Genomic DNA, 23,272 nt, shown 5'->3' with positions numbered 1-23,272 from the left:
AAGGTGTTAGATGATGACTTATTTTGGACATACATCTATGAATAATCTAGGCATGTGTACATTACATGTATGACGTTGTACTGTGTATTTATGGATGATACTATTGTTCTGTTTCTATATGTTCTGTTCCTGTATTAGTTTTAAAACTTACGTAAAAGTTTTTAATTTTTTAATTAACCAGCGCCGTGTCTCAGACACTGCTTATGCTGAGCGGCATCGTATATGGTGTACGTTTCTTTATTTAATTTGCTATTGTACCTAATGTATGTTTTTACGCCAAATAAATATTTTCTATTTCTATAGGTACCTCACTTAACGCGAGCAGCGCCACTCTATTTGTAGGTAATAAATAAATAAATAGTTACAAAAATACAACTTTATTTTTATACCGGGTGTGGCTTGTAATACGAGCAAAAAATTAGACTGTAGGCTGTACTCCTCATACTGACCAACATTTGTTCAGCAACTTTTAAAAATAACTTGTGGTTTGATTTTTATTTTTTTTTTAAGTTTATTCTAAGACGCAATGTATTGCGAATTTTGTTATGTTTAAGGCATGACAAGCAACGTCAATCACAATGATATGGCGTGGCGATGGCGTCCATTGAAGATAATATTTATTTTGTATGAAAAATCGGGACTCTAAATGAAAATGAAAATGAAAATGAAAAATGATTTATTTAGGTATCAAAAATGCAGCTTATTACATAGTAGAAGGGTATTAACTACATTTTTAAAAGTATTCTATTGCTTCATAATACTTCATAATATTTCAAAGTTGTTGAACAAAAGTATCACAGTTTGAGGAGTACAATCTATGTTTTAATTATTTGCTCGTGTTACAGGCCACACCCGGTATAAACTATTTATGAGATAATTTATATTTTTAGTTTTATGTTTAGTTTATGCATTATTTTAATTATAAAATAAATTATTTCCGCATTAAGAGATATCCATCTCGAAAATTACGAGTAATTACGGACATAAAATATTATTGTGTCACAATAAAATTAACACAATTGTTACCCACGACATCGTTTGACCTTTTTACAATGCGTGGGATGACTAAATGTGAGTTATAATTGTTAAAATAGCGCGTCCTTTGACATCTAACAATATATTTTCCTTAAGAATTAATACCGATGACATTAACAACCCACTTATATTAACCAACAAAAGCACCTTTATCTAAATGCCAGACAAAAAAAGCGAAAATGCTGGTTTTAACCACAGTCTAGTAAATAAAGAAAGAAGACTATAACAACCCCCATACAACGCCGGGAGTATCGTCAATGTAGATGACATTTTAATTATTTGTGTATGAAAACTGCCACCCTAATAAAAACATAATGTAAGATTAGACTTACTTGACTGATCGCAGTCAAAGTCACAAAAGTGTATTTAAAGTATAAGTATCTGGTTAATTTAAACTTCATGACCTCAACTCCGTTTTACTTGTGAATGTTCATATTGTGTACATGCAATTTTTCAACTCGCTGTTCTTTCTTTATTCCATATCTTTCGTAGTGAATATTTATTATATTTTGAAACTTATCTTTTACATAAATTACCGTAAAATTGACGCAACTAAGTTCGAGGGTTACTTAACACTTCGTCGTATTTGGTGTAGAATAACTCAAAATACCGTTCTATTGTACATATTGTAATGCATAACGTCACTTGATTTGAAAAACTCATTATGAACAACGACAGGTATGACTGCGTCTCGTTCATTCCCTGTGGAGTCTAGCATTGCGTTGCAAGTAATATCGTTGATTACAATGATTACAGACATCGCAACAGTATAGTTAGGTACATAATTATTATTATTTTTGAAGTGAAAACTTCTTTATATATGTCGGGAATTGTGGGCGTATCATACTATCTTCAGCACATCAGAACCTTCAATCGTGGATGACGACGGCCTTCAATGAAATACGTTGTTCAACTCACAATCTTTACTGCACAAGACTCATTACAAATCACAGCACGCGATACGTTTCTTATCTTAAGCAAACCAGTGGATTTGACCCAGGAGCCGCCACAGACGTCATCTTCTCCCGTTCGTTCTCATCGTGTTTCTCCTGAAGATTGATTGACAGGATAACTTCAATTGTTCTGGGCTTCAATTGTTTTTAACAGCGCGCTCTATGACGTCTAGGCGGAACTGCGTCGAACGCCACTCGGGTGTACGTAACACCCTAGTTTGCTCTATTTGTCAAGGTTTGCATGATAAAACGCCTCTTGAAGGCGATAGATGGCACATTTCAGCCGTTCTCCGACATATATATAGCGGCGCTGTGCACTTTTTGTGATGAGGAAAAAATGTAAGCCTTTTTTGTTACATTACGAGTATCTACACATAAAAACCATCGCACCTAAAATTCACGATCTGTATAAAATGTTGCTTGATAGGTACTTTTGACCCAGCTTACGCTCCGACCGCTAGCCAATTGGCCATAACCTATAAAATATACAAGATCAGTACGAACCCTTTTTAACGCCAGTGGCGTCTGAAATTCCCCGCTAAAGATGTAAGTCTCCTTGAAACTTTGTAATGGCATCGACGTGGGGCGTAAGTGAAGTAGCCTTAATGGCAACATTTTGAATATTTAAGATATTTAGTTTAAGGGATGCTTCGCATCAAGATGTACTTACAGTAGTAACCTACAATCGTAATGATGAGAGAGTACTCACTGTGATTCTTGGTTTAAAATAGCTTAAAGGTTATGTGGATTTAGATATACTTTTAAGAAGATGTGTTTACGATACGATGACACTTTTTTGCAATTCAATATATCTATTCGGATGAATGGAAAAGATTGTACACATTATTTTTTCTAAGCAGTTTTTAATTGAAATGTAAAGTTGAGGAATAAGTACCTACAATTCTAAGTAGAATGAATCACAGTCTTGAATTACTATAGTCTTCAATGTATGAGTCATGTTAAGGTGACACGAACGCCTTAAGGTGCCATAAAGGCATAAAAAGAATGCCTGTGTCTATTCTAAACAAAAGAAAATTAATAAAATGTAAATAAATGATTTTAAAACAAAATAACATAACAGATATGTACCTCATAGACCTCTTTATCTTGTATGTATGTAAGCTGGCGCATTACTGCCATGAATTATTAATCTCTTATTCAATTACACACAATGAGCTAAATTAATAAAGTTTCGGTTTAACTTTACAAGTAAAATAATCTACAAAACAATAAATACTTTATAAAAATTATAAGGAGACGGTGAAGGAGGAGAGAGATTAAACAACATTTATTTTATTTTCCTACATATTGATTTTGTTTGCGAGGTTGAAACACGGCTGTATATATGTCGGCGGCCGATCGTAAGATCAGGCATATCGTGAAACGTGAAAATCTTTGACCCGTTTCCTGAGTCGACGGAGCTCCGCTACGCGGGGCTCCTATTTCTGGGCAGTTTGCTCTTCGGGCATCTGAAACAACCTAACGAACCTATCTTACCTATATATTGGTTTAATGTGACTATCGTCAAAACATTACACAGGAACATTTCGATCTGCCTGATCTTACGATCGGCCGCCGACATATACACATACCTACTTATGTTTATCTCCCTTTAAAACAATAGGATTATTCCGAGATAGAGAAGTATGGCAACAATCTGTCTGGCTCTCGTTATATGCAAATAAGGATCCGTTCTGAATAAATTAAGTAGCTACGAGACAAAGAGCTAGACTTTTTCATGGAAATCTAATATTACGAACTCTATTCGTCTCTATAATCCTGCAGCGAGGTAAAAGGCATTTTGTGAAATGGGGACATAAGGTACCTACCGTAAAATGGGGTGAGTAGGTGCAACACTGTCATTCGAACCTCAATAACATTTTATTTTTACATATGCAAACTGAATAGTGTATATAATAAGTAGGTATTCATTTGTATTTTAGTTTTTATTTTATTTTGGGTAGTTCCATTTCACAACTTTGACGATTAACAGGAAATCCCACCTCACCCCGTAGTCCCTCGTATTTGGGGTGAGTTTTTCATACAAAGGTGATTTTGGAAGATTGTTGGATCGGTTTTTTTTATTATGAGTACCTATTACTATAGCTCCATTTTAGATTGGAATACATTCTTTTTGTAGCAGTAGCCTTACAATCCCATCTCACCCCCCTTTCATCCCTTTTCTCCCCATTCATAACCCAACTCTCCCCGCGAGCCATACTCACTCCATTTTACGGTACTGCCTAGGGTTATTTGCAGTAATAAATTTAATGCACAGCAAGTCTTTATTTTAAGTATACCTACCGTGTGAATAAAATACTGCGTATACTTTTGATACAACCACATATTCTCGGGTAGTTGGAACTCTCATATCTTTTATTTACTATAAAAATATGACTTTTATTTTTTCCTTGTATTATAATTCAGTACACAATGTATCATTTTATTTGTTTTTTATTTATAACGTCGTCGCACTTACTGATATGACGTCACAAGTGTCACAAGTGATGACTATTGTACGCAATAGGGGGCGTGCATGACCTATAGGGGACAGCAAAGGAGCCGTAAGATTTTTGGCGCAAGGCGTAAATGTGAGTTTATGTAGATGTAGCCCACAAGATGGCAGAACCTACTATGCACAAGGAAACGTACCAACGAGAACAGTTGATTGTATTACTTGCTTTGACATTGTATATGTGCATATATGTTTCCGATTCAGGCCACTAGACGGCAGACCCTCCAACGCGCACGGTCCCTATACTCGAAAATGTTTTGCACTCTTGTTACCTAATGCTAAATTCAAATTTCCCATTAAATTAATTTCCAACACTGAAACCTACGACTCGTTTCGATTTACGGTTATATTAAAAATACACACTGACGGCGCGATTAGGGAAATGAATTAAGTACAGATTAACTAGATGCGATATAGTAAAGATATGTGACGTCCCACGGGTAAATGTACCTTATGGCGGTTGGCGCTTACGCTATTATTAACGTCGCTCCAATGTTATTGCGGCGCTATGCGACGTAAGCGCCAGCCGCTAAGGTACCTTTTGCCGTGGAACGTTACATAACTTTACTATTTCATATCTAGTGAATCTCTAGAGGCCCGATTCGGATTTTGAAATAGACATCTATTAGATATTTTTTAGTCATCACCAAGATACTTACGATAACGATATGTTTAAGATCTAACCTGTCAAATTTGACATTGGCGCGATTCTGATGATACTCTTGAAAGTTTTACACAGGATATGACTTAGAGATCCAATTCACATCTAATATATATCTTACTCTATCTAACGTAAAAGTGACATTGGTATTATAGTACTATTATTTATTCTGTGACATTGGTTGCCTGAATTGCGCTGCAAAAGATATCTAAACTATGACGTATCTAGAATGGATCTAGTACGTGTCGTGTCTTGTGAATATCTTGAAGTTCGAATACGGCAGTAATTCGTTTCTCAAATCGCGCCGTGGATGTCCTATCGCCTGTCACAAACAACCTTTCGGTGATAAAGTACTTTGGCTGGTACTTTATTAACTCGAGTTTCGTAAGTCATTATTTGATCGGGTTTGAGCTGGCTTAAATTAAATTAGACCAAACAAACGCTTAATTAGTCTTTGAGCGTGTCTGTCTTACTTCAAGTCCTAAAAGAAAGTTCAAAGTATTTAAGACTCGAGAGTTTTCCAATAACAAATTACCAATATTGATTTAGGTGCCTAATTTTATAGGGTCTCTTTTCGTTTATTTTATGAAGTTATAAAATAGTTAGTTATATAGTTTAAAGTGTTAAGTTAGTTAAGTTTAACTGGAGTAGTCTTGCTCGTAATGTTCTTTCATATTTAGGTATATGAACAAAACCCGGTTTGTAAGAACATATCTTTTTTTATATGCGTCTATTTTCTTAAATTGTTGTTCTGTGTTAAGTAGTATTTTAATCTTAAATATCTGGGAGATCGAGTTTTGCTCAGAAAACATAAAAAATCAAAAATGCGCGTTATCCTAGAGATAAGACCTAGCTAGATCGATTTATCGCTCCTGAAAACCCCCATTTAGCAAATTTCGTCGAAATCGTTAAAGCCGTTTCCCAGATCCTCGAAATATCTATATACCGGGTGTGGCCTGTAATATGAACAAAAAATTAAACCATAGGCTGTACTCCTCATACCGACCAACATTTGTTCAGCGACTTTTAAAAATAACTAGTGGTTTGATTTTTAATACACTTTAAAGTTTATTCTAAGACGCAATGTATTGCGAATTTTAAGGTGTGACAAGCAACGTCAATCACAATGATATGGCATGGCGATGGCGTCCATTGAAGATAATATTTACTTTGTATGAAAAATAGGGAGTCTAAATACTTTATAATTTTTAAAAGTTGTTGAACAAAAGTGTCATCGTGTGAGGAGTAGAATCTATGTTTTAATTATTTGCTCATGTTACAGGCCACACCCGGTCCAGGAGCATCATTCTTATCTTGCGCCAGTGATATGGAGTACTAAATAATGACGTCACTACCACCTACACTACAAATACCAGTGCACCGCAAATATCAATAAGCCGACGTCATCCCGTGAATGACAAGTTAATAACGGTTGCCGGTCGCCTGTCGCCGTCTAGACGTTAGCCTTGGCGTCCATATTGCGCCATTACGAGGCTGACTGTACTCCGCTGTATTATAATAATCCTATTCTTAGCAGTGCCTTTTTACTTGGACGGGGATTGCATTTTAAATTACATTGAGTATTACGGCTCAATTTCAGTCATATTGACATGTAGTTTGTTTACCTACTCTATGCAAATGTACATTTTTTTACGTTGGGAAAATGCTTTTACGCATCTCGTTTCGAGGGGAGCAAGACGGGTATGACGGACTAAAGGTGAAGACCTACCGTCTAAAAACCCAACGTGTGCTACCTCCGCCTATAACGGATACCTTCCAATATGTTTTATCATTTTTGTTTAAATTCACGTTGGTATTTATTAGCACATTACAATACAAGTGCGAAAATTAGGAAATTCGCAACGAGTGGCGATAAATTGAAACACCGAAGGGAGTGTTTTAAATCGACACGAGTTGCGAATTACCTTTACGCATGTGTAATGTACAACGTTTTACATTACATAATAGAATTAGATCAGATCCTATCTAATCCGATCTAGAAATCTGTTATTAAAATCAGAATACACCCGTAAGTCGTAACCTCATCTAACGCTTGGTAGCGCTACGCCGTAGCACACCGTAGCACATAGCAGGTTATTACAAGTAGGTAACTAGAAGAAAATCAGTCGTAGCCCCATGAGCATTATGACGAAAATGTGACTGCCCGATTCGAACTTTAAAATCTCAAATATTACATCTAGATACGAGATGGATTAGATATGTCAGTCTCAAAAGTGCCTTTTTTCTTTGAAGAAACGTCATCGAATATTTGACGTATCTCAAAGTTTCAAATCGGGCCGTGAGTCTTGAACGCTGAAAGAGCTTTTTCAGTAACAGCCGTAGGGCCCGATTCGGATTTTGAAATAGACATCTATTAGACATCTTTTAGACATCACCAAGATACGATAACGATATGTTTAAGATCTAACCTGTCAAATTTGACATTTGCGGGATTCTGGAGATACTCTTGAACGATTTCCACAGGATATGACTTAGAGATCCAATTCACATCTAGTAGATATCTTACTCTATCTAACGTAAAAGTGACATTGGTTGCCCGAATTGCGCTGCAAAAGAGAACTAGTTGATATCTAAACTATAACGTATCTAGAATGGATCTAGTACGTGTCGTCTCTTGTGAATATCTTGAAGTTCGAATACGGCAGGTAGGCGTTTAAAAATATACCATCATGTCAGTCAAAGGTTACCTTACTCATTGATAGGCTTCGGTTGTAAATGTCAAATTTGTCTGTACCGCCCGTTTAATCACAGGTCTTAGGTCGGTTACTTGGAGGTCGTCTGTGATAATCACTGTTGTTAAGACTAATAGTTACATACCCAAGCCAGTATAATATACGGGTAGGTATCTGTCTATTATTATACATATATTGATTCTAGTCTGATGTAATAACGATTTATGGAGGAACTAGCTTTTGCCCGCGTCTTCGTCTGCGTGGAGTTAGTAATATGATATAGTCGACATCTGATCAGCTAAAATGTATGAAATGATATACTGAAAACATTTGATATACTTTTAACAGCATTGAAAGTATATATGAAAACGTAAAAAAAATCGGGATTTCGGGGTTGGTGCCATAATGAACGTAGATCAGTTTAGCGAGTAGAATCGAGCCCTGGATTTAAAGCCCCAAGGTCAGACACACCCTGTAAATGTACTCATACAATTATATACTTAATCTTAATATGGATGGATTGAGTTAGTAAAATTAAATGAATGCGAACTATTCGGTTGGGGTCTAAAAAGGGTTTCTCGAGTTTGATTAATCGGAAACGGATTATTGGAAGGTTTAATTAAATACTTATAGATAGATAGATTTCCTTTTTACAAATGAACGCTTAAATATTTTCTAGTTATGAAAGTCAGAGGTCGGTATCTTTTTAACTTTGCCCATTACGAAAACGGTAACGATAATATCAATAACGAATAACTTCTTGCAGTACTTTCTGTTATTTTTAATGGAGTTCTTACAGACATTTATTTTTTAGTACCTTTACCTACTATAATACAATAAGCGCCACTTGAACCATCCCACTAACCCATGGTTAACCCGTTAAACTATTAACCCAGTGTCAAATTGTATTGGTAACCATGGTAACAACAGGTTTAACCGGTTAACCCCGGGTTAATGGAATGGCGCAAGTGGGCCTAAGCCTACAAACTGGGGTCCCTTTGTTTCCTATAAAGTTTTAAGTCATAATGTATTGTTATCGTTAGTCATAAAACTGAAACCGTTAACTTTTCAGGATTTTCGTAAGGTTATTCTATAGATTAGGTTAGGTTAGGTTTGTTTTATGGCAATCGTGAAAAGTTACGCGTTTCTGAGAAAAACCAATTATGACTAACGAAAATTTCGGACAAACAATACATTATGACTTACAACTATTTGGGAACCAATAGAGACCCCTCCAAACTACTTAGATCAACGGCCCGATTCGAACTTTAAGATACGTCAATTAATAGATCTAGAAACGATATAGATTAGATATATCAGTGTCAAATGTCGCTGAACTGGCAAAGGCCGGGATAACGCTAGGTAGAAGAGATATCAGTGTCAAATGTGACGTTTCTTCAAACAAAAACGCCACTTTTGACACTGACACATCTAATCCATGTCGTTTCTAGATTGACGAATCGTGTAGTAAGAATTTGTTCCTTAATTTCGAGTGTAAACTGTAACTATTTAATACTGCTTAATGCAACAAAGTTATCCCAAAACTATATTTGTAAGCGTAAATACGAATGGTTACCGCCTGCTATCACCTAGCAATCTAGGAGCAAGTTTTAAATTTACGTACTCTGATTTTTATGCATTTATGCCTGGATTGGATCATAATCTGGCCAGCTGGCAATTTTATAGATATTAGACACCATAAAATTTGATATATTAAAGCGGCCGAGTTGGGTAATGGCGTTTCCTTGCTTATTTACTTAGTAGCCATTTGCAGAATGCCCAAGGAAACTTGGCGTTGGCGTCGGTCCTTGTTCTTAATTAAGATTAAAAATTTAGTTCTTCTCGTTATTCGGATGTTATTTTTACTAATAAATTTTCATGATGCCATATTATTAAACGAACAAAAGATAAATATTACAGTGAAAAAAAAAAACATGATAGGGACAAAGTTTGGTAATATGTTTGGAGAGATATTTATTTTATTATTATGAAACAAACAGACATTGCAAATAATATGGTTACAATTTCTTCTCTACGTTTAGACCTTCAGTTTCCAATATTTGTTTAAATTTATAGTTAAACACGATATGGCACGAGAAAAACAATGTACCTATCTCAAATCTTAGTGTAGGTACTCAAGTTTTCTCTAAGTTAGACTTAGTTTAAATAATAAATAGGTTCCGATATTTGGTACAGAAATACCTATACCTACACACAAATGAAATAATAAATAGAATCCGTCTCAAAATTGATTAAATAAAGCCCAACAATATCTTAGTAATTAAAGTCTTGCGGAAATTCAAACAATGAGGTTTATATTCGACGTTAAAACGTTTCATAAAACAATACTCATCCCTTCATTATAACCGCCCAATACGCTAATGAAGATCATTATCGTTCTTCTACACTACTATGCACCCTTGAGTGCAGCGAAGGTTGCTGTGGTGCATTGACTCCGAACAACCGGCCAAATCCAGTTCCCCCCAACATAAGCGCTAGTAAAACTGGCGGGAATCTTTTCGATTTAGCTAGGTTATAAATGGGTGGTAGTACTAAGCAACAGGTGTTGGTGTTGCGCGTTACGTAAGGCCACCGGCGCGCGCATTCCATTGAGGCGATAGTACGGCGGTATCGATTAGGAGTACGGACTATGCCCATCGACCCGGCAGCCGGTGTATACCGCCCTAAAGCGACTTGCTCAGTCTTGGACTAACTTGTTTTTAAAGTTGTTCTAAAATGTTAGCTCTTTATAGTTGAATTTGTTTCGAAGTTTTAAATAAAATGTTATGACATGATCTCACCATACATTTATTGTGACTGTGTAAGTTTGTTTAACATGCTCTATGCTTTATAGTTGCATACAATGCACACGAGCTGCTCTAGCACCGTATTTTTAGTTAGTTAGATACTAGTTTGGCCAAGGCTTGGCGCTCCTGACAGTCGACCGCGTGGGGCGCACGAGGCGTGGCGGGGGCGATCGCGACATCCGTTACGATACATTCGGCGCGATTCTGGAAATGAATTAGAGATTAATTAGATACGATATAGTAAAGATATGTGTCGTCCCACGGGTAAAGGTACCTTATGGCGGTTGGCGCTTACGCTATTATTAACGCCGCTCCAATATTATTGCGGCGCTATGCGACGTAAGCGCTGGCCACCATAAGGTACCTTTTTTCGTGGAACGTCACATATTTTCACTATTTCATATCTAGTGACTCTCTAATTCATTTCCCGAATCGCGGCGCCAGCCGCTATAAGGTACCTTTTGCAGTGGAATGACACATATCTTTACTATTTCATATCTAGTGAGTATCTAATTCATTTTCCGAATCGAGCCGATTGAGTTTGAACATTGAAGACACGGTGACTTCAAGTTTTTCTTCAAAAACTTTTCATGACGCGTTATTAACGCATTCACTACCAGCATCAGCTACGCGCTACGATTTTTCGCTTTGTAGAGAAAAGCACCTACGAACAGAGAACCCGCCTAGAGGGTCACTGGCAGTGAATGTGAACTACTTGACAGTTCTAATTAATTAAATTATGAATAAGATAATTAGCAAGTCAGCTTGAACGCCAAGCAATCTCATACTAATTATCCATAATAATGGTACTTAAGAGCACAATACATTTTTTCTTTGCATCCTTTGACAAGCTTGAAGAAAAGTTAAATAATTGTGATTTTTTTTCACGATAATTTATAAGGATGCTTGCTTATAAAACCCCTTTGTGTAAGGCTTCTCAAGAGTCCATTGAAGTCTTCCGCAGGAAGATGTGCTCATAATTTATTGGGTTATTTAATTTCGTTTGATAATTTTGAGGTCCTACTCTTCTTCTTTTGTACCTATGTTAGCTTGGATGTCGTCGAAATGTTGACACTTTTCACCGTTCACTAACCCGGGCCGGTTAACCCTGGAGCTACCATGGTTACCAATAGAATTTGGCACTGGGTTAACGATTTAACTGGTTAACCCTGGGTTAATGGGATGGTGCAAGTGGCGCTTAAGCAAGTTTAACTAATTGCTCAGTTTGTTCTGTGATTATTTTTATTGTACCTATTTTATACAATCGCGTCAAAATAGTAGATTGTAAAACACGATCATAAAACAACCGATTTCACGGTACATTTACCGGTAGGCAACGAATAAAGCGAACCGCGTGCCGGGCGACGACTTCTTTTACTACAATTTTTCGATAACTTTTATTTACTTACTTATTTGTTAAGTAATTTTTGTTTGTAAACAAAACTGAAGCAATCCAAGAACGGGTCATTGGCAAATAGACAAGTCAAATAATTTTGATCAATGTTGTGGCTAGCTGTTTATTTATTAGTGCAAAACGGATTTTTGAATTCCAATTGCGATTATATTGTGAGCCGTATTGTTGCTGTCTGTATTGCGTTGCGACAGGAAATTTTATTGCCACTCTTAATGTCTTTGATAAATGATATATCCTTATAGGAAACACATTCAAAATTAATACAAGCTTATCTATCTATATGCTAGGTAGTTTTACACACACAATTACTCGTAATAAATATTAAATAATTATGTTCCATTAAAAATATAGTTAATGCAAAGTATACGAGACTGCTATTTGTCGAGTTTAGAGACCCCAATTTTTACCGGTGTGGCATCTAACATTACGACATCAATTTTAATGGCATTATTCTTGTGACGAAGAGCCTTTGTACGGTAATTATATTCCGAATATAGACTCCATTTGGGCCAAATTCAATTTTCACGTAGGTTGGCGAGTGTACGGAGTATATAACTGGATCTTTTTGTTAGCTAAAAATAAACAAACGAATTGTTAGACTCTGAAAGAGGGTTAGGGTAAGCAATGTTGTGCGTCATTTAGTGTTAAATGTACTTATAGAATTTCTCGTCAAGTTGAATTCCAAACTAGGTCCGGTCCTAGCGACCGACATTCCTGACGATCAAACTACTTGGGTTGCTATTTAGGTAAGGAAGTATACAAAAGGGCCTGACAATCATATCTATTATTTCCTTCGAGCTGGAATAGGGGCTAAGCTGTTTCTACTTTTAAATTAATGGTTGCTATTGATTAAACCTCATCGGCGTGACCGCTTTCAATATTTTTTCCCGGAAGTGTTGTTATCGTCGTTCATATCTTAAGTTTATGGAATTTTTGTGAGTTTTTAGTCAGTCGACCTCTTATAATAAAAACATTAATGACTACCTACATATATTGTAATATGAGATACTTTTTTGTAGTAGTGTTTAAAAAGAAATTGAATATTTGGCTTAGTAACCAATTTAGGTATATGTATTTGAAACCATACATGAAGAAAGTTTACCATTTTCGACTGCATTTTCAGATTGCAATCTGCGACTGAGATATAGCGTGACGAATAGTACCTGCACTGTATTCCAATTGTTGTGACGTCCTGGTAACAATAATGCTGGATTTTTAATCAGAACGGTTCGCTTATTTGAACATGTGTCGTTCTGCATTGTAATAAGTCTTAATTTAGAATGAGCCGCGGCCGGTTAATGCGCTGTTACTGAATGCACATGTGGTTGTTCGTTACATAGGGAGGGTCACGTAATTGCTTTGTAAATAGAAAAGGTTGAAAAAGTCCAGTGGAACGTAAATACAAGTCGCGGCACGGATTTTTCCAGTTGTTTGTCTATTTTTCGTTACGTGCACGGTTAGGGCGGTTCTGTTGGAATGAATCAACAAATCGAATGAGTTGGCGTGTCTATTAACGTTACGATTTCATTAATTCACTCCCTTTAGAAATAATAAATATTAAAGTGGGTTTTCAAATTAACCTTTAAAATAAGTTTCGTGTAAGTGTATGATTAGGAACTGTTTAGACTCCGACCTTTGCTATCATATGTGCAGATGCCCGATTCGGATTTTGAAATAGACATCTATTAGACATCTTTTAGACATCACTAAGATACGATAACGATATGTTTTAAGATCTAACCTGTCAAATTTGACATTCGCGCGATTCTGGAGATACTCTTGAACGATTTCCACAGGATATGACTTAGAGATCCAATTCACATCTAATGGATATCTTACTCTATCTAACGTAAAAGTGACATTGGTTGCCCGAATTGCGCTGCAAAAGAGAACTAGTTGATATCTAAACTATAACGTATCTAGAATGGATCTAGTACGTGTCGTCTCTTGTGAATATCTTGAAGTTCGAATACAGCAGTTAGAGATCCAATTCACATCTAATAGATATCTTACTCTATCTAACGTAAAAGTGACATTGGTTGCCCGAATTGCGTTGCAAAAGAGAACTAGTCGATATCTAAACTATAACGTGGTATCTAGAATGGATCTAGTACGTGTCGTCTCTTGTGAATATCTTGAAGTTCGAATACGGCAGCAGGGCTAAATTTTTATGAAACAACAATGGCGATAGTAGCATAGGTTAGCGAGACGATTCACGTTGTGGGACAGTCCAGTCACCTCCGCGTTGTTCGGAGGCTTGCAACTGCAGTACAGTGACCTCGTGTGTACGACCGGGGCGGGTCGGAACTGGGTCAGGGCCCCTTGCGCCCCTCACCCCCGCACTCGATCGACCGCCAAATTCCTAACGCATTCGCGGAGAAACAAAATACTCCCGAGTCGAAGGAACAGATTATGGGCCATAAAATCCAGAACGTAAAAACGGAACTAGGCCGTGTGTTGAATTATTTAAAATAAAGGATACATTTTTAAACATGTCACGTTTGTGTACTCAGGAATCCCATTCGTGGGAGATTATCCACCTACTATCTATAGCTGTTCCTATTATTTAGGTTATCTACAAAAAAAGTCAGAAATACAATCGGTATTTTATTTTAAATCATCTGCAATTTGACCCTTTTCCTATAACATACCTAGTATTTCATACAAATTTAATTCTGCATGGATTTATAGGTATTTAACATACTTACATTTATTTTGTCGAGTGCAAGAGATACGACTCGTATAGATATAGTTTATATAATTATGGGGTACTACTCGCGTGAAATCCCGAATTGGTCTTGAATATTTTGTTTTCTTCATCAAAGTACTTACTACTTCTCTTACGAGTATTACTTGTCTTAGTACTTGTATTAAAAAGCTTCTATATAAAAAAAATGTAAATATAAAAATACGCACGTAAACTTTATAAATACATAGATATAATAAGTATATAACAGTCTTCATTCATAATTAAGTATTCCATAATAATCTATAAGGAAAAAAATACAAAGAATCCTTAAAAAGTTTTCATGCACCCCGCCCGTGAAGGTGGCACGGACTTCCGTAAGCCAAGTTAATCTTACTAATTAGGACTTTTTCGCTTTGACACGACATTATTAAGTAGGAAAGTTCAGCGCTTTTGGTTTATACATTTCATTTTTTTTACGCAAAACGAAGACCGATGGGGATACTAGCCTGTAAAAAAGCATACCTACATTATTAGTCGCTTAATGTGTTTCGTATGTAATTGTAATTCACTTTATCATTATAGTAACAGCACGAGACAAGGTAATTCACGATGATTTCTTTAAGCTAAATGATTACCTTCTGTTTCAATTTTTGAGGGAAAGCTAACCTTCATTTTAACTTTAGGTAGCTGGGTCTTTAAAAGCAACTTCAATGTTTAAATGCAGCTTATATTTCTTTATAAATCGAGGAGTGAGCAGTCACCCGATAAGTCGAGATATTTTGTTATACAAATAAGAATTTAACGCACGTCGCATATTGTTTTAATTAGAACGAAAAAATATCTTGACTTATCGGGTGACTGCTCACCCCACAAAATAATGTATAGGTAATAGCACAAGTTAGTACCTAATACCCATATATACCATATACCTATACATAATCGATAAATCTTTGCGATCTAAGACTCGTGCCAAGTTAACTCGCAAGACATTCAATTGGTAGCATGTGGCTGCGATCACATCGCCAAATAGGTCATCATGTAAGAGCATTCTGCGTATCCCCTATTTTTCCTGTCACTTCTTTAAAGAAACATAAATCGTGACTACGAACGCAGCTCATGAATAATAATTTATGTGTTTATATGATTAATGTTAAACGAGTCACTTTAGATAAAACTTTGACGTGCAGCCATTATCAGATTGTAAGTGCTTCTACTGAATTAAGCACAAATGTTAGTTTCGAAGGTGAACAATAAGTTAAGCGGGTCTAATTGCTAATTTAAAATTTTAGTTTCTATCCCACAAAAAACATTTCATGTAATACTCGTATTTTGCCAAGATGAGATCATATGGCTCGCACTGTCAAAAAATTATGAGATCTCATTGAGAGCAAAGCTTCTGGGCCCGATTCGGATTTTGAAATAGATATCTATTAGATATCTTTTAGACATCACCAAGATACGATAACGATATGTTTAAGATCTATTAACCTGTCAAAATTGACATTTGCGCGATTCTGGAGATACTCTTGAACGATTTCCACAGGATATGACTTAGAGATCCAATTCACATCTCATAGATATCTTACTCTATCTAACGTAAAAGTGACATTGGTTGCCCGAATTGCGCTGCAAAAGAGAACTAGTTGATATCTAAACTATAACGTATCTAGAATGGATCTAGTACGTGTCGTCTCTTGTGAATATCTTGAAGTTGGAATACAGCACTACAAGCTTGGCCGTTTCGTTACTACAAACTATTGTATAAGAGAAAAACAATGAACAATTTATAAATTTTTCACCTTCCGCCAGCTGTACCCACTACACAATATTTAACTATTAACTGTATGGCCTTTTTCAACTATTAGCTGTATGTAACTGTATGGCCAAAAGGCAAAATTATCGAAGCCAAAGACGACCAAAGGCCAACTTGCCAATGGACTTTTCAACATAAGTATTTTCTTCAAATCTTATCTTGTGTTAAGACTTGTACACCAGCTTTTCTTCGTATATTCCAATAGTTTCACATATGTATTACATACGTACGTTGACACTGCCAAATAGGTTATCAATGTCACAGAATAAAATAATAGTACTAGGTACAGAAGACTCACTCTCTAACAAAACGCGTCTGTTACGATCAGCACAGATATGGCCGCTAGGTGGCGACAGCGCCACGCGCGGTTTATGGCTTTCCCCAAAATTGGGGTGGAACGGATGTACTTTTAGCTACCTGTAGCAAAGCGACGAAATCGCGGAGTGAGCCACGCCTGTCATAGTTATCATATATAACTTTTTTCGCGTTTGGCATGGATACGATCTGGTGAAGTCATTGCAATTATTCCTGTTTTTGCTAGTAAAAAATCTACTCTGTTCTTTTCTCAATAAAGTTTATTTTTGTCTACAGGAGAACGGCCGCGCGGCGCCGGACCTGACGGCGTCGCCGGGCCGCGCGCCGCCCGGCCCGCCGCAGCCGCCGCGCGCCAACCATGCGCCGCCCTGCGTGCTGCAGCCCGATTTTAGAAAGGTAACCTTTCTTTTTAGGGTTCGTACCCAAAGGGTAAAAACGGGAGTCTATTACTAAGACTCCACTGTCCGTCTGTCTGTTACCAGGCCTGTGTGTCCGTGTGTCTGTCACATGAACCGTGATACAGTTGAAATTTTCACAGATGAGTATTTCTTTGCCACTATAACAACAAATACTAAAAAACGTTTACCGTTTTTTTGCATAATGGTACGGAACCCTTTGTGCGCGAGTCCCACTCGCACTTGGTTGGTTTTTATTTATTTATAGGGTAACATTATCTTTTCCTTTTATAATTTACATTATGCGACTGTAATATGAGTTCAAACCAGGGATTTAAAATGGAATCTTAATCTTAATCACATTAACATGATTGCGAATTCAATCATACGCTCACCAGTCAGTCGAATTCGATATGATTAAATCTTATTATTTTAATTATCAGTCAACATTTTGAAAAGTGATTTTGTGAAGTATTCGTAGACGTAATACATAAAAACTAAGTGAATTTTGTACGAGTATACTCTGCAGAGCCCTTAAGCTAAGTACCTAGGTACAAAAAAAGGAATTGTTAGAATCTTACCCGAACAGTCAATAACATATTACATATTCCAAGTTTTCGAACATTATTCCTCACAAAGGTGATGAGTTGAGGTGGCTTAATACAGATTAATATCATTTTAAAAATATTACGTTTCCTTGTAATTGCTCAGTCATTTACTGCCGTACATGAAAGTGGCGCCCCAGTGTCAAAAATAAAGTATAAAAGAAGTAACTGTACATAAAATACAGTTTACATCGTCTGGAATGAAGCTTTAGGTAGTGCATTGCGCCATTTAGTAATGTGCTTTAAGGCCATAATTCTATGGTGCAAATTACTGTGGAGATTTATATTGCGCAGCGATGCACCTGAGCGTGTAGATGCAATTCCTGAAAATGTTAGATACATTTTCCGACTTACAAGGCTTCACGCTTGCAGCTAATATTTAGTAAATGTAGAACTAAGTTGTTATGTGTTTACTTAATTATTGTGGTAAGTATAATGAATAGAACCTCAATAAATGGTCTGACTAGATGAAAACATATGCTCGTAGCTCCTACGAGTAGATGTAGTTTACGATCTTAAAAAATATGTAAATTTGATCATTGTAACATTATTTGTAAACAATTTAATTTAAAAGTACTAACGCAGCTCCTATACCCCGTTATTTTTAGATTACCTAGAATTTTTTTACCCGCAAAAGTAGTGGTAACTTTTTTGCTCCAGATTTCAATCTGAGTAACTACGCACTGAATTATTGTGTCGTTTACATATTATTGGACCGCTGTATTAGATACCATGATAGCTCTAGCATTTCGGAAGATTACGAGTGATACTTATCACCACTTTTGAGGTTAAGGTTTTTAAGGTTAGAAAAATTCTAATCTTGAACAACAGAGTACAGTCATTATGTTCACTGTACGCGACGGTTAAGCTTGTACCTAGTACGTGATTAAATCATAAAACTATTAAATATTGCTGACTTTTCCTCCAACGTCTACGCCATACTTTGCTACGGCGTAGCACCCTCTACACCTCTACGACTTCGGGTTATAATGCGATTACAAAGTCTGCTTTCACGTTTCAGGTCTCGGGGGTTAGCAATGAGATATTCAGGCAAATTGAGATGGTCGAGAACGACCACGACGCGACCACGGCCGCGGCGCTCGAGGTTGGTATTTTCGATTTGTTTTATGTTAAGGTTGTAGTCATTAATTATCTAATTACCTACCTAGCATGGGATGTAACATATTACGCTGGCTCCATATTACGTCCGGCGCTCTGCCAAGAAGCCAGGGACGGCAACAGACGACGCCCGAATTGCCAAGTGTCGAAAATATGCATTTTTGAAAACGAATTATGTAAGTATTTTGGGGCACTTGCGATTGAAACTTTTGGTCCTTGGTCGTCAGACACCAAAACTAGCTAGTCTGGGTACCTGGTGACCTACGAGCGGCCGCATTTTTTTCGCAAAAACTCAGCCTCACTGCAGACGGGGAACGCGGCTAGTGTCTTGGGAACAATGCCTCAGGCTAATTTAGGTTTAGACTTATGATTATTTCTATACTTACATGTCAGATAAATAACTAAATATGTTTCCTATTGAATTAAGTATAATACCTAAAGTCAAGTAAAAAAAACTCTATACATAGATGACGTACAAAATACTAGACTCCTTGTTCATTGTTACTGCCTAGTCAGTGCAAAATAATCGTGGTTTGAGTGTGGTGAAATACACAAGAATAAGTTTGACCCTATTTTTGTATTGTTTTCAGATTTATTATTGTTTTATGTTTTTCTAAAACGACTTTTTTCCTACCCACAATTCTTAGACAACACGTGATTTATTTAGAGTCTAAATATGTCTAAATTTTAGACATATCATTTCAAAACTGTTTTGCAGGCGGTGGAGCGTCGCGGCGAGATGATCGTTCGAATACTGGAAATACGACAAGTCGGCCGGAACAATATTGAAGCCGCCAAGAAATTCTTCTCGCTACAGGTAACCTTATACTAAAATCTAATTAAATAACTCCCAATTCACCCTGAAGCTATTTATTCCATTGATCTCTATTAAGGATGACTCACGTTAGACAGTGCCGTGTCCGGGCCGGGGCTTCCGGCGCATCGTTTTCTATGGAAAGCATCACGTGATCGCCTGTCATGTCATAGAAAAATAAGCGCCGGAAGCTCCGGCCCGGACACGGCCCTGGCTAGCATGAGTCATCCTTTAAGTCTGTCAAACTACTTTGTCACTAGAAAAAGGCACGGAAATTCAAATTTTCTAGCTATGGAACGACAAACATTCTCGCCTAATTTTTTTTAATTTGCCTCTTTTTTGTACTGATGGAAGTGGCTTGACAGTTTTCATATTTTCTACTGTGCCCGCGATTAAGTACCTCCCACAAGCATTTTAATCGTATAACTATTATGGTTATATCGCGTCTTGATACCACGACACAACAATTTAATTCAGTGCTGAGAGTTTGCCGTCATTTCGAGTTTCCTGGCAATCAGTTTATATATGTATTTGAGAATAATATCGTGAGAATTAATTTTTCTAACCTCTCGTTTGCTGAAAAAGTAGATTAGGTACTTATGCTGGAATTCGGAATTCGGGATGCTCCATAGCAACCCCAGCTTCATTTGGCTTGTGCTTTCAAAGTAAACATATACCTACTTATTTTTCAAGTGAGTACAAAGTAAGTACCAATTGTGTACTAAATCCTCATATAATAAAAAAGCCAAAATGCAAAGTGGGGTTGCCAGAGAGCATGACGTGATAATCTACCGCGGCTTGTTTAAACAGAGTTTTCCGTATACATTAGTTCAGCGAGAGATTAACCTTAAAACGTCACCCTCATTGACCCGATTACTCGACTCGTAACCTAGCACAGAACCCCGTGAAAGAACGGTACTCTAGTGATCCGTATTGTTCCCGGCGGTGCCCTAGATAACGGGAATGCCTCGCACTGCGAACGCAATCTAGACCGCACACGTTGTTCACAAAACATTATCTACTATCTACCACCGACGCCGGCATAACTAGAACCCGCGATTCATAAGTACTACGCAGAATCCTTGTTGAGAGTTATACTGGTCTACATCTGGCGGTCGATATGCTATGTGAACAGCCCTGCATTGTCGGGAGGTACTCGCGTTTGCGGTGGAGGCCGCGGTTTGATTGTACGCCTATTTGAATGCGAGAGATAGATTGGGGCTCGATTGGACAGATCAATTCGATAAATAGCTTCAAACTGAATTGAGAGTTTACGTTTCCGTGAATAGGATTTGCCGAATTTATTTGTCCCTTGACTTAAGCTTTAGGCACTATTATGTCTGATAAAACTGATGCTCTGGTTAGACCAGTATTGTACTTGACATTGAATGGTATCTAAGAATCACTATTCTTTTAACGGTTCTTTTAGCGTTCTCAGTAGTAATACTGCCTACTTATGAAGCTAGTTAAAGTCTAGTTTTATTAAACTGTATTAAAAAAAACGCATTTAACCGATTTGCAAGACCGAAGTGATTCCATAAGAGCTCCGTGAACAAAGTTTTGTACGGAGCTCTAAAAAGTAAATGTTTTATTCTCCAACCCAGGACGCCCGCCACATAGTCCAACTAGTGGAAATCGTAAAGCGGCCAGGCCAGACCCTGGGTCTGTACATAAGAGAAGGCGACGGAGGCACGCGGACGGACGGCGTGTTCATCTCGCGGATAGCCCTCGAGTCGGCCGTGTACAACAGCGGCTGTCTCAAGGTCGGGGACGAGATCCTCGCGGTCAACCTCGTCGATGTGAGGCGGATGTCGTTGGATGACGTGGTCATCATCATGTCGATACCCAGGCGGTTGCTGCTCTGTACGAGGCAGAGGAAAGGTAAACAAATTACCAATTAAGTAACTTTGTGTTTCGTTAATTTTATCATGAGTAGGTAACTTTGAAAGAACTTTGAAAATATGATGTATTCTGATATTATAATAAAATTGCATCAGAATTGCATAAAACATGATTTTTATACCAATGAGAGAACCTCAGACAATGCTCTGACTTAATGAGAAAATAATTATGTATCGAAGCTTATAGTGAAGTCAAATTAAAATATCCTTGGATCAATTTGCTTGAGCCTTATAAAAATTTTTAATGTTCTTTTTGCACATTCGACTGCCAATCTGGTTATAATAGTTATGAGCCAAAAATGTTTCATGTTTTTTTATTTGACGATATTAAATTAACTAAGTTTAACCAGGTTTAATTCATATACTGCTACATACATACCACCCCATCATATATGCCAACCGGTACAATATCTTTTTGCCTTTTATGGTTTGATTTAATAACATAACATAATCTTGTCCAAGGTAAATCAGGGCCTGGCTCGCCGTCCCTGCCTCGTTCGGAGCACAAGCCGCCGCCGGTGGTCGTCCTGAAGCGGGACTGCCGGGACGACGACGACCGGGACCGGGACCGAGACCGGGATCGAGTCGATGGACTTTACTCGCAGTAAGTCATAAATACTGGTAAATGAGAGACAGGCTCGCCGTCTCTGCCTCGTTCAGAGCACAAGCCAGACCGGTCGTCAAAATGTAACAGTTGTGTGTCAAGAGGGCGTTCTTGGGACGACCGACTGGTAGCCGTCCGGTGGGTCGGCCCAGGTATCGCTGGAAAGACAGTGTGGCGGCGGATATGCTTCAGCTTCGCGTCAGTAACTGGCATGAAGTTGCGCAGGATCGGGACAGGTTGTAATGTGGTCGTTTCGGAGGCCAAAATTCTATTTGGATCGCTGAGCCAAAATAGTTAGTTGTTGTTTGTAAAAGCTTGTATTAGGGTATGAAGAACTGATGCCTGCAGCATTAGTTGTCCATTTAATTGTTTCAGTTCTACTTGTCTCGTTACCAATTAGGATTAGATCAAATCAATCACATTATTAATTTGAATTTTTAACAAGCAGAAACATCTGCGAACGATCCTAATTAGCTTAGAATAAATTTAAAAGTGGAAAGAATGTAGTATCCATAGGCAGTGTGTTCAAGTCTTAACCAAGACAGTAATTTGTCTACTTTTTTCTAAGCTTACATTATTACCTGTTAAGCGTTTTTTGGATATTTTTCAATGAAATAAATTTTATCTTATCTTATCTTTATCTTTACCTAAAGAATGATATATTATTATATTAAAAGACCGAATTATTCCCAGGTCCTACAGCCACGGCACGTTGCGCTCGGCCGTGGGTCCGGGCGGTGGCGTCAGGCCGGTGGGTGACGGGCGCGAAGAGCGCAGTCGACTGCAACTGGGCGCGCTCTCGCCTGACTCCAATGCACTGGACTTGTACTACAACTCACGACCGCCTTCTGATCATTCCACGTGGAGGTAAAATAGAACCGGTTGCTAACCTTTATTCCTTGGTCACGGAGGCCACGGAACATCGCGCTCCATGGTGCC

The 23,272-nt window shown here is 37.5% G+C and overlaps 1 protein-coding gene across 6 annotated transcripts in view; it reads left to right on the top strand.

The window, feature by feature from the left end:
- Positions 1-23,272, top strand: part of LOC134665890 (rho GTPase-activating protein 100F) — a 44,472-nt gene that overhangs the window by 9,847 nt on the left and 11,353 nt on the right. For 5 of the 6 annotated variants that reach the window (XM_063522927.1, XM_063522926.1, XM_063522930.1 and 2 more), the window contains exons 2-7: positions 17,172-17,291; positions 18,917-19,000; positions 19,733-19,831; positions 21,433-21,709; positions 22,192-22,333; positions 23,027-23,200. In XM_063522927.1, coding sequence (XP_063378997.1) covers positions 17,172-17,291; positions 18,917-19,000; positions 19,733-19,831; positions 21,433-21,709; positions 22,192-22,333; positions 23,027-23,200 — 896 coding nt within the window. Of the gene's footprint in view, positions 1-10,634; positions 10,679-17,171; positions 17,292-18,916; positions 19,001-19,732; positions 19,832-21,432; positions 21,710-22,191; positions 22,334-23,026; positions 23,201-23,272 lie in introns of those variants that run through there. The other variant, XM_063522928.1, reaches the window with a different exon arrangement.

The sequence above is a fragment of the Cydia fagiglandana genome, chromosome 7 (assembly GCF_963556715.1).
Source record: "Cydia fagiglandana chromosome 7, ilCydFagi1.1, whole genome shotgun sequence".
In the NCBI taxonomy this organism is placed as follows: domain Eukaryota; kingdom Metazoa; phylum Arthropoda; class Insecta; order Lepidoptera; family Tortricidae; genus Cydia; species Cydia fagiglandana.
The sequence above is the reverse complement of the archived record's forward strand: the minus strand, read 5'-3'. Positions and strand labels throughout refer to the sequence as shown.